Source organism: Podarcis raffonei, chromosome 12 (genome assembly GCF_027172205.1).
Source record: "Podarcis raffonei isolate rPodRaf1 chromosome 12, rPodRaf1.pri, whole genome shotgun sequence".
In the NCBI taxonomy this organism is placed as follows: Eukaryota; Metazoa; Chordata; class Lepidosauria; order Squamata; family Lacertidae; genus Podarcis; species Podarcis raffonei.
Genome location: NC_070613.1, coordinates 12485192 through 12497603, shown reverse-complemented (window position 1 = coordinate 12497603; position 12412 = coordinate 12485192). Strand labels below are relative to the sequence as shown.

The following is a 12412-nucleotide window of genomic DNA, read 5'->3' as shown; positions in this document are numbered from 1 at the left end:
GGTTACAGCCAGTGCTTGGTATGGGACAGCTAAACCATGAGCCTAGGTTCATATAACCTGCTAAGCCAAAGCATGACTTAGTCTGGTCCAGCATAGCAGAACCAGCAGATGAGCAACACAGTCACAATCTCCTCACAAGAAGCCTGCACAATTGCTCTGTGCTAAGATATGATTTGGCTTAGAGTTACATGCAACTGAGTTTCTAGCAAGTTCATCGCGGATTCCACCTAGGGACTTTTAATAGTACTTTCACAGTAACTTGGTTCTCCAAAATCACTCAATGGTATTCAAGAGATATAGGCAATTCTTGTTTCCACAAAAACAGAATTTCATTATTTAATATTATTACTGCATCTTGCCAACAGACAGGGTAACATCAGGGATGGTTGACCCATGACCTGTGGACCACATCTGGGTGGCTGACGGGAAGAGCTCCCCATATACCCCATTCCGAATGGATTTCTCCTTTAGGCTCCATCTTCTCATTCCAGTAAAGTGCACACTTGACTCTCAAGACTGGTGACAGTGAGCTCCAATTCCTGATCATGGCTTACAATAAGAAACTTTTGCTGTAACAGATGTAAGTATAAGTAACAGGTGTGCCTTATGTTTTTCAGCAGATGAGGGAATCACCAACATATAAGTGGATTGTGTGTGCTGGTAAAGGCGTTTCTTCTGTCTCTCCAGTTTACTCATCTGTGCCTGTCTGGAAACTAGTATAGATGCAGAAAACTATGTAACATAGACAGACAGAGCCTTACCTCTGGCTCAGATTTGATCTCCACTTTAGGTTGTGCCACTGGAATAACTGCTCTAGGCTTTGTCTCAGTCCTTCCCTGTTGGTTCTTCACACTAGCAACAGGCCTTGCAGTAGGCATGGTACTGGTAATGGGTTTTACTTGAGCAGCAGGTGCTGAGGTTCTTCGGTTGTTAGCAGCCTCGATTGCATGCAAAGGTGCTATCGGCAATTCCCGCAAGTTACTGTTCCTTGGAGCAGGTGACTGGAGTTGCTGATTTGGACGCTTCGCCATGTTTTGTGTTGGTGTGTTCTGAAAAAAAAATCATTAAAAAACCCAATAGAATTGAGGTTTTAAGCTTGCAGATTTTGCTGTAGCTTAACTGATAACATATGGAGATTCAGAATCATCTTTCTTTGTACAGTCATTTCTATAGCAAATGCAGGTCTATAGTCCTCTTTGCCATGCTAATGGTACTAACAGCCTTGGATAAGCTTTGAGGAATGGAATCTTCCAAAGAAAGAGCAGACAAAGCAACAGAACTAACAGCTAGTCAGGTGTCCAGTGTAATTATCTTTTTCCCCAGCACAGAATTTTCTGTGGCAGAGAAGGTATCAACCCTGCAGAGGGCCTCAAGAAACACAGGTGAACACAAACAGAGGGGCAAAGCAGTGCTAAGTGGTTTGAAAATTCTTTAGCACAGCAAAGGAAAAAGTCAACCATGGATTGACAAAACTGCAGGATTTGTGACTAGAAGTGAACAAATGTGGCCAACTTCACCTCCAGACACAGCCTTCCTTAAATAATGCGCGCACACACACGCACACACACACACAGCCAGTCCTACACATCCTTGCCGCCTTTTCTTTCAAAACCTTGCAGGCAAACTACATGGCAAAGCCTCTCCTGAACTGTCATCACTTCTTTGCTGCACTCTCTACTGCCAGTTAACCTGCTCAACATCATCACTGGAGTTGGGAAGCCAATCCTTGTCCCTTTCCTTTCTCACTTTGCCCCCATGTGCCTTAACTTCATTGAAGCATTGGCAGTAGGGCTATTTCTGCTTTCTAGCTATCACTGCTAGTACTAAAGAAGTGTCACTCAGTAACACAGGTAGGGCTGCAATGCATCATTTGCCTGCTCGCTACTGGAATGTTCAAATTGCGCTCCCTTGGAAGGGGAGAAAGAAAGAACCCTTAACATGGCACTGCGAAAGCTGCCCATGGAAATCTCTTTTCCTCTGTGCTGCTTTGCACAGGCCAATAGTAGTAAGATTACTCGGCCTCTCAAGCTCAAGATAACAATCTCAAGACACTGTCCAAATAAGAGTGTTCTTTTGATACTAAGCGAATACTTAGTAAGCAAGGGGTGGGGTTAATGGGTTGTTGTTTTTATTTTGATTATATATTTTGTGGTTTTATATTCTGATTTTGTTCTGTGAACCGCCCTGAGACCTCCGGGTATAGGGCAGTATATAAACTGAATAATAATAATAATAATAATAATAATAATAATGCCAAGGCAGCCGAATTTAGCACTGAGGGAGCGTCATAGAGGCTGTGCAAGAGATAAGCCATAACACTAATAGTGCCACACCATACAACAGGGGGATCAAATCCACAGACCTGCAAGTGGCTCTTCAAGAAGTTTGTATTTGCCCTCAAAACACACACACCCCAAGCCTTCTCATTTTTGAAGAAAACTACTACTTGTTATTTTTTATTTCAGGCAACAACTGGGGTTTACATTCCAGGTTATCACACACATCAGTGGAGTGCACATAAGCCCGCCCCACCCCCTTCTGGGTCCAAAAACAGCCTGCACTTGCACAGTCGTGTGTTCTTTGAACATGCACAAAACGGGAGTTGTCTGTGCTGTATTTAAATGTCACTTACATGTCTGGCCTTTACCAGACCTTGTCGTTGCTGACACTGCATCCGATTGCTGCTCGACTGCTGCTGCTGTGCCTGCATGTGAGGTCTAAACTGGGATGGGGCAACAGAAATCAGAGGCTGGGGGGGCACTGCAAGGAGATGGTGCTGCTGCTGGTGTGGCTGGTGCTGCTGGTGTGGTTGATGCTGCTGGTGGTGCTGCTGGGCTGTTTGTGGATGCTGCTGATGTGACTGCGGATGCTGCTGATGCGGCTGTTGATGCGACTGAGGATGCTGCTGATGGTGCTGTTGCGGCGGCTGTGGATGCTGCTGATGCTGTGGCTGCAAAGGAGGGTGCAAAGGACCCTGCACGTTTTAAAGGAAAGCATACATGAGCTGCAAACTCAAAAAAGGCCTGCTCCTAAACATTCAAGCTGTAAGTAGCTAATAGGATTTAACCAGCACTCTGTATTTCACAATTACTATAACCAGCAAAGAATACACCTTTATTAATAAGCATACCACCACCCAATTCGAGTTTAAAGTTAAGTTAGGCTAAATTAAAGTGCTGGACTGCACAAAAGCATTATGTTTTGGCTGTTCCTTTTTAAAAATTAATAATGAAGAAGTCTAACTGGAGTCTGAACATTTCCTACAATTACTAAAGCACAATAGTTAAACTTTAAAGGAAGTTTAATAAGTGAAAGGAATGCACGATACCAGCCATTGTGTATTTATTAGTATCCTCAAATGGAAAACAATAGTACCAGCAGAGGGTGCTCTAACCTTTATGGTGAGCTAATATGGCTGTTTTCTAGATGCATGCTTAATCTATTCACTGTACAGGAACTTGTTTTTAAACAATAGATTATTTTCATATTTCTTCTGGAATAAATCAATTTAGGAAACCATAGAATATTGAACAAAATGTTGCATTACAAACTTTTCTAATCTCATTAGCTGTGAACAGCCTTGCAAAAATCAAAGCAGTTTAATATCTTCACTTTGAAGCACTATGCCAATACAAAGTTGCCACTAAACCTTGTAATTCAATTAGCACTGGGCACAGGGGGATAAATATGTTTTCATGCTTGGCACAGCAATAAAAAGGCACATTTAAATTTCATCTATATTTTGTACCATCAATTCAAACATTAAACATTCAACTCTGTGCACAGGAGAACTTCTCAAAGATTTCCACACTTCCCTGCATAAGCAACAAACGGTTTGAAGCTCTTAAGGAATAGCTAAGATGAAAAAAGTAAGCACCTGCACAAACTCACTTTATTCTTAGGCCCACAGCTAAAAAGATCAAGAGAGAGGAGGGGGTCAACTAAATGTGTTTGTTACATGCTTTAAAAGTCTCTAAAAGAGGGCAAAAGGATACTGGGGGGAAACTGGACATTAATTTCCAAGCACTCATCAATACAGTTACCATACTTTTTGCAGCAATTAGGGGATGGCAGGTCTAGGTTCTGCCCTGCTGATCAAAGTGGTGTGAAAAGGGTGCTAGAGTAACAACTTTTGTGCAGCTTTGCAGGCATTGCACTTTTGGGAACTTAGGTTAAAGCTGTCACAATATTTCTAAATGCAGATCCATAGGAACTCTTGCTTTCGTTTCATACCTGCATGTTGGGCTGTGTGAGAGTTGTCAAAAACGGCTGGCCTGGAACCTGCATGAACGACTGCCTGGGAGGGAGGAAAGGTCGTGCATTTGCTGCTCCAGGCTGGTTGAAGTGAAGGACTCCCACGGGGCCCTGCGGCTGAATGTTTGGCCTCACCATCCTCTCTCTGGGGAACATGTGCTGCTGCCCCTGCTGGTTAAAACCTGGTCCAGGCTGGCTGAAAGGGTGCGGGTTTTGGTTGGGCATGGGGTGGGCGCTGTTGAGGAGTGGGGGCGGTAGAGGAGGAGGAGGGCTCCGCTGCTCAAACAAGTGGTGGCTGGGAAATCTTGGCTCTGTCAGAAACAAAACGCAGTCATAAAACCAATCTATCCATGGAGCAAACTGAACAGCCTTCCTAGTCCTCACACCCCTGCTTCAGATAACGCTCACATAGGAAGCTGCAATATTAGTTTAAACCAGTGTTCCCCAACCTAGCGCCCTCCAGATGTTTTACAGTACAACTCCTATCAGCCCCAGCCAGCACAGCATACAGCAGAATGGCAGGAACTTGAACCCAAAACATATGGAAGGCACCCGGGTTGGGGAAAGCCAGGTTAGATTATTGGGTCCATCTAACCCAAGATTGTCTGCACGGACTGGCAATGGCTTCTCAGGATTACATGAAGAGGTTCCTTTAGCATTATCTGCTCCTTTTTGTTGGATCTGTGCCACCTTCTGCATTCAAAGCATGTGATTTGCCACTAAACGAAGATCCTTTCTTCACAAAACATTCTAGACTGCACAGATGTTACAAAAGGGGCGGGGAGAGATACATACTTTTGCTTCTTTTATCACTCTCTAAGAGCCTTAGATATCTGGAGTAGATACCTAGGTTAGAGAGGACCACTAGGTCCCTGTAGTTCAAAACCCTTCTCTAAAACAGGAGGAATGCTCTCACCCCAATCAACCCACAGAATCCAGGTAAGTCCTGCAAGCAAAACTATTCATGTCTTCATGGAAAATCAATAGGGGAAAGACAGTTTTGGTTAGAAGTCCTGTTGTTTAACTGAAAGCAGCCATCAGCAACTACTAACACAATTAAGGGTTGTACAATGGAAGAGAAATCCAAGTTGCGCCTGTGAAAGTTTTCATCAGTTGACACCTTAGAAGTTTTCTTCTTACATATATGTTACAATAACGTATAAGCCAGTAAACATGACTATGTTAAAAATTTAGAGGACAGAATCGGGTAAGTGATATTGTGGTACCTAATTGCTAAATCCCAAGCTCCAGATATAGGAGGATTTGCCAGCTTCAACAATGGCCTAGAAGTGACAGATGGGAAAGTGACTGCGTATAAGTGTGACAATGGGAAATAATTAAATAATTCAATTCAAATCCAGAAATAGCAGGAGGAACCTGGAGATTCCTCATGGTTTCTGAGGACACACTTTCTGGAGCCTGAAGAGGGCATTAGTGAAGGCAGGGGATGCCCCAAAGAGATTGGATAAACAGCGGGAATTTGTTTATGCTGCTCAGCCTCCCCGCCTAACAGCTGATGTGGGGGGGGGGGCAGCGCAGCAGTAACAGCCACTTTCCTGTGTGTCTTCCAGCCTCCTGCCAGCGCCAGAGCTTCAATTCTAGTTGTGGATATTTTTGGAATACAGTCTTTTCTATATGGATCGAAGAGAGCAGCAGAGAGGGTGTTTAAAGGGTGCTCCCCACTTTATCCAATTTCACTTTTACACACAGGGGCCCAGAACATGACCCCCATGTAAGTGGGGGGATGCCTGTAGTTAAGACAACAAGCTGCCGCTTCTGATGCTAGACAGGACACTACCTCCCATGAAGAAAGGCTCTCTATCTTGTGGAGGCGGTGGTGGCAGAGGCGGTGGTGGTCCTCTCCATTGATCCTGGAGGGAGAGTCTTGGGGCTTGACTGAAGTTGGTAGGAACAGGTCCAGGGGGATTCTGCTGAAACTCTGGAGGACCCTGAATAATACAAGGGGACACACAGAACACAAATGGAGGTTAAAATAATCCTGAAGCATTTCTTCTATAGATCATTTATTAGATTGATTTTATTCCTTTATCATCCTTCCTCTCAACTGGGAGCCCAAAGCAATGTAAAACATCTCTAAAATTGAGTAAGTACAAAATATTACATGAAATCCTATGAAAACTTCTTACATAGCCTAACTATTGAGAATATTTATTTATTTTATAGGAAAAGATTAAAATACCTTTCTGTAATCTGTATAAATTGGCAACCCTACTGAGTCATATCTTTCACTGTGGCAGTGAACATGGAACCTAAGCACAATATCTTTACAATGAATTCAAAATGTTTTAATAATCACAGCAGCACCACAGGAATGCCATCTCTTTTCAAGCTTAGTGAAATCCATGCAATTATTGACCTTCTATCCCATTAATCCAAAAGTCTGAATGTCTACTTTAGAAAATGCTCCTGACATTTATCTCTTTAAACCATGCTATTCTTTGCTATCTATTTAGTACAACCTAAGCAACCAAAATGAAGCTACTTTAATTTTCTGGATGTCATAAATTGATTCTCCCCCCCCCCATTTCTGAAGTAAAGAAATCATATTTCCAGAATAACAGGGAATCAACATTTCACAAAGCACATAACCCTAAATACTTAAGCATCTGAAGCATTCGTTACAGACAGGATACAGAAAAATTAACATAGATTTGCCACCCTTGGTTTCAAATAAATGCTTCAGACTGATATTCAGCTATTTCACAATCAGCAAAGGAAGGAGCCATTTAAAATTTAAGCTCAGTAATTGATTTCCCCCCTTTTGATTCTATGAACGAACATGCCATATCATCTACTAAAAAGACAAGGACCATTTATGACACAAACACCCATTAACTAAATTAGTGGGAAGTAATATTATGTTGTCACATCTCTTCTTACAGCACATCAAACAGTCAAGAGTATTCTCAACTCAGCAGTGTTTTCAGGTAAGCATCTAAAAATCAGTATTACCCACAATCAGTATGTTTCCTTACTATTACCGTACAGGCTTAAAAACAACAACAAAGATTCCTGGACAAATTTAAGGGCTGCAAGGAATAAAGTACAATTAAATCCCACTTCAACACACACAAAGTTAGTGGGGAAAATTGTTCTGCATATGAGTAAGAACTGGACTATTAGAATTATAGTGCTTAATTTGTGTGCCAGCTTTTACTCTGGTTCTGCTACATTTCAAAGAGCCATGTTCTAAACTGGACGCTGCTCCAGCACACAGGATGGTGACAGCTCCCGTTACAGAGCTCGAAGGTGGTGGCATCCCCTGCTCTGAAATCTACACTTCTATTCCCGTGCTTAGCTGCCCTTTATAAATGTATGCATACAATTGTCCATAAATTAGTCCTGTTAGCCCAACTACGATTTTTCATTTTATGGTTGGGGGGGGGCTACATTTTTTAGTCAACTAAACACAAACTTGAGTTACAGAAAAACAGGCTTCTACTACCTACACACATACACAGGTCTCTCATGCGCTAATCATTTATTTACTTGCACCATTAAATCTTCTACTATCTCTTTCTGAAAACCTGAAGCACAGTATACACCACTAGGAACTCTGCAGCAGACATTAGCTACAGATGTGTTGCATTAATAGGGGGAAAATACAAGTACAGTACAACTCTGTGGACTGTGAAACATTTAAGTAGCCTTGGGTCCATGGATATACCATGCACAATTCTACAGTCACAGTTAAGGACACCGACAAATATAATATCAAAATAGCCTACTTCTTTCAGAATCTGAACCAAGGTTCTTTGATAGATATTTAACTGCTAACGTTTTACACTCCTGTTAAATTTAGAAGTCAGAATGCTATTTTTTGTGCTCAGCAACATATGTACCACAAAGAAAACAAGCATACGGGAAACATAATAAATTCTGATATGCACAGTAGTTTCTCCTTTCCGTGCCCTCACATAGGCAGTTTCAAAGAGCCACAAGATGCTAAAAGTAACATTCATTTGTAAGCAGATAAAATTGATCTTGATTTTTTACATGGCCTAAATCGTAACACTGCAAGAATGTGCTTTGGGATAATGCATTTTGGGCATTTGCTGCCGTTTGTTTGTCTCTTTGGTTTTTTCCAAACCCACCAAGTAAACTGAAGAGGGTCATGGCTTTGCAGAATACATATAGTTGTGATCTTAACCAGGGAGAGAGCCAGATACTCCCCAAACTGCTGCTACCCCACCCCACTCCCATCAAAAGCACAGTCCAGCTGCACAATCCCACAGGTCTGGCTTTCTGGACTAAGAGTTCAAAACATTACATTCAACAGTGTTTGCTACATGATATTCACTTAGAAAACTTTAGAGCTTGAAGGCTGCAAGCATCTTATGCTCATTTAAACAGTGGCTCATTTCAAAGCATCTGACATTTTATAGTAAAAGGATTTCTAGATTTCCACACACTAGTATTTAAAAGGCCTCACTTTACTGCCTTGGGTTCCATAATGGAAAATAGCCAGGATATAAATGTAATGAAATAAATAAAAGCATAAAAAGGCAAAGGACCCCTGACAGTTAAGTCCAGTCGCGAACAACTCTGGGGTTGCGGCACTCATCTCGCTTTACTGGCTGAGGGAGCCAACATTTGTCCACAGACAGTTTTTCCGGGTCATGTGGCCAGCATGACTAAGCCGCTTCTGGTGAAACCAGAACAGCACACGGAAACGCCGTTTACCTTCCCGCCAGAGCAGTACCTATTTATCTACTTGCAGCTTGACGTGCTTTCAAACTGCTAGGTTGGCAGAAGCTGGGACCGAGCAACGGGATCTCACCCCATCACGGGGATTCGAACCTCTGATCTTTCGATCGGCAAGCCCTAGGCTCCGTGGTTTAGACCACAGCACCACCCATGTCCCAAGTAAAAGCATATACAATCTCAATCATCCTTAAATCGGCCCTGCAAAGTAGGTTAGTTTGTCCCCATACTGTAAGTGGGTCAGCTACAACAAGATATGGTAGATTGCCTTAGGCTATGTAGTGAGTTTATGGCAGAGGGTCAGCCAGACAAATCAGACCAAGAGCTTAATCTCATAGCCACAAACTGTCTATACATAATAGCTTTCAAACCTTGAAGTTGTGAAATTAGGGCTGTCACCTTATTAGTTGATTGGTTGAGGCTTTTTAAATAGATTAAATCTGTTTATGAATGAATCAATAATTTACTGCGGACGGGAAGCACATATTTTAGTTGATACATGTAGTGATCAGAGCAGGCATCATCCCAGAAGAGGCACAAAGAAGAAGTGTGGTTTTTGTATAAATGTGAATTCTTAATAATCCGTGTGTATTGTCCAACTGATCAGGGACAACATTTCAGTCAATCAAAGAGTTTATTGTTGCTTAAGAACTGACTAGAATCTGAAGCCTTGCGTGACATTTAATAATGCCAGCCTTTGCCTATCACTAATTAGATGTTGCAAGTTATGGCTAACCAATGCCTATAAAAATGATTCATCAAGCATTGTCCAGCCATTCTTCTTTGCATATGTACTTCCATTATGCATCATATCACAGGCTTAACCAGAATGTTATTGATTACTTTTGCAAAACCTCAGCACTAGGTAACTTCTGTCTACAGTTTGTTATAGAGATCTGAATGGCTCATTGAGCATGACTTCCACATACGCAGGCAATCCTACTTTCTGAAAGAACATGAGATAAGGTTACCCTAATCCTGTCAAAGAATTGCACTATTTTGCTTTCCTTTTTATCCTCTCAAATATCCCCCCTAGTTAAGAAATTAACATTCTCTCTCATACAATTCTTACAGAAATTGTACTTTTACTTTTCGGCATCTCTTGTTAATTACATGATGTTATCTGTTATAATCTATTCATGAACCACAGATAACTTTGGCTACCAATAAAAGAGAAAACTTAGCATAAATTGCTTAGCACAAAGTTAATCTTATAAAGCAAGGCATAAAGAGGATCTAACAGCTATTATATGACTTATCAGCTTTCCTAAAAGGGTCACTCTATACTTTTTTTCAAAGAGACTAATTAAATACCTTAACAATGTCATTGAAACTTCACGAATCTTTCAATAAATTACACCCTGTCTCTACAACATGTTTTCATTTATTAATCTCACTTAACATGCAAAGAGGCTAGAAGAATGCCACTGACACCAAAGTAGGGATACTCTGTTAATTCTTATTAAAAATTGTATAAATGCAAAGAATCAGTGACTATAACCTATGACATGATTAAAACTATAGCTATCTGTCACAAAATGTTAATCCTCTTACTTTAGCATCCACTGGACTTTGGCTTTTCTTGGGTAAATGACCTTAGTTCAATTCAATCACCACAGGGTAAGATGCACGCAGAAATGTAACATGCAGATCCCTTCAATGTATGGCTCCACAGCCATCATGTTCTCAGCAAACCACCATGCCCAAATGCATGGTGGCTTTGGGCTTCATGATAAGCTTAATTTTTTTAATTTACTGAGTTCTGCACCAATTGGATGCATGCAAAAAGGAAGCAGGGTCCAGTCTCTGGTTCTTATACCCAAGGGTGACTTACTGTATGTGGAGAAAGAAGTATTTTAAAGTAGGTGAAATTCTAGATTGCTTTTTGGGATGACAAGCATTCCCATCTCTGGAGGGGAAATGACTAAAACCAATCACCTTCAGAGATGCCATCTGAAGATTTGGCGCATGGAGTCACTAATATTTAGATGAAGTTGAGCTCTGTCTTTCCACACAAACTGAATGAGGGGAGGTTGTACAAGTGCTGGAATCTGGAGGCAGTGATGCGCTGGAGAAAGCCTAATAAACTGAGGCTGAATCCTAACAAGACTGTGGGGAAGATGGCTTTGGGGTCTTAGAATACCTGGGGCCCAGTATACCTGAAGGAGCGTCTCCACCCCCATCATTCTGCCCGGATGCTGAGGTCCAGCGCCAAGGGCCTTCTGGCGGTTCCCTCATTGCGAGAAGCAAAGCTACAGGGAACCAGGCAGAGGGCCTTCTCGGTAGTGGCACCCGCCCTGTGGAACGCCCTCCCATCAGATGTCAAAGCGATAAACAACTACCTGACATTCAGAAGACATCTTAAGGCAGCCCTGTTCAGGGAAGTTTTAATGTGTGACATCTTAGTGTATTTTTTGTCTCTGTGGAAGCCGCCCAGAGTGGCTGGGGAAACCATTTGTTACCCGGAGCAGTAAAATGGGAACACATTACACTAATCCTGAGCGCACTGCAGTGTTGGTACTAATGCACAAAGCTTCATACCCTTCATGAGTATGGCCTGTGAGGGGAGAGACTCCATCAGGCAAGGCCTCTTTCCACCTGCCTTGCCCCATCCCCTGGCCCTGGGACTCCTCATAAGGAAGCTGTGCCTGGAGGAAGAACTGTGAGGGGCGACACTCCATCAGGCAAGACCTCCTTCCACCTGCCTTGCTCCACCCTCTAGTCTCTGCTTCTCAATTTGTATTGCATTATTTTATGTACTGTGGCTTGCCATTGTTTTATTGACTATAGTTTAGAAATTATTTATTGTAACTGTTGAGTGGATTTCTGTTTAACTTCTATATGTTGTTATTATTTAATACTATTCTAATGTTTGTTGAATATTACTTTTTTGATGTAGGTTGCCAATTTTAAAGTTTTATTATCACATTTTTGTATTGTATTAGATTGTTATAAAATGTACATTTTTTGTTTCTTCAGCTTGTAAACCACCTTGAGCATTGTAAGATAGAAAGACGGTATACAAATTTTTTTAAAAAAACTATATGGCCCGGGGGAAACTACATGAAGCTAGGCCTCCCCCAATGGCTAGTTGTCCCCAATATTGTTTTACTTCTGTGAGAGATTAAGACCTGTTTTTGCAAGCCTTTGGAGTATAGTATGAGAGGCCCTACTGTATATTACTGTTATACGGTACTGTACATTGTATTTTATTGTAGAGTTGTGGTTTTAACCTGGAGGAGGTGAGTATAAGGAGGTTAAAAAACTGGAACTGGCTATAACGTTAAAAATTATTACAATGCAATAATAAATGAAGAATTAACACTTCAGCTATGTATTTTTAAGAAATGTTTCTGAAGTTGGGCACTTTTTTGTGTTGCGTTAAAGGAATACTGTTAGCCATTCTGGGCTCGTGTGATAGGAAGAAATAAAA

The 12412-nt window shown here is 41.6% G+C and overlaps 1 protein-coding gene across 5 annotated transcripts in view; it reads right to left on the bottom strand.

Moving 5' to 3' along the window:
* RBM33 (RNA binding motif protein 33) overlaps nucleotides 1-12412 on the bottom strand; it is an 85827-nt gene that overhangs the window by 38620 nt on the left and 34795 nt on the right. For all 5 annotated transcript variants that reach the window (XM_053359126.1, XM_053359128.1, XM_053359129.1 and 2 more), the window contains exons 11-14: nucleotides 6053-6203; nucleotides 4234-4565; nucleotides 2633-2974; nucleotides 762-1049 (exon numbers count right to left, since the gene is read on the bottom strand). In XM_053359126.1, the coding sequence (XP_053215101.1) occupies nucleotides 762-1049; nucleotides 2633-2974; nucleotides 4234-4565; nucleotides 6053-6203 (1113 nt within the window). The remainder of the gene's footprint in view (nucleotides 1-761; nucleotides 1050-2632; nucleotides 2975-4233; nucleotides 4566-6052; nucleotides 6204-12412) is intronic.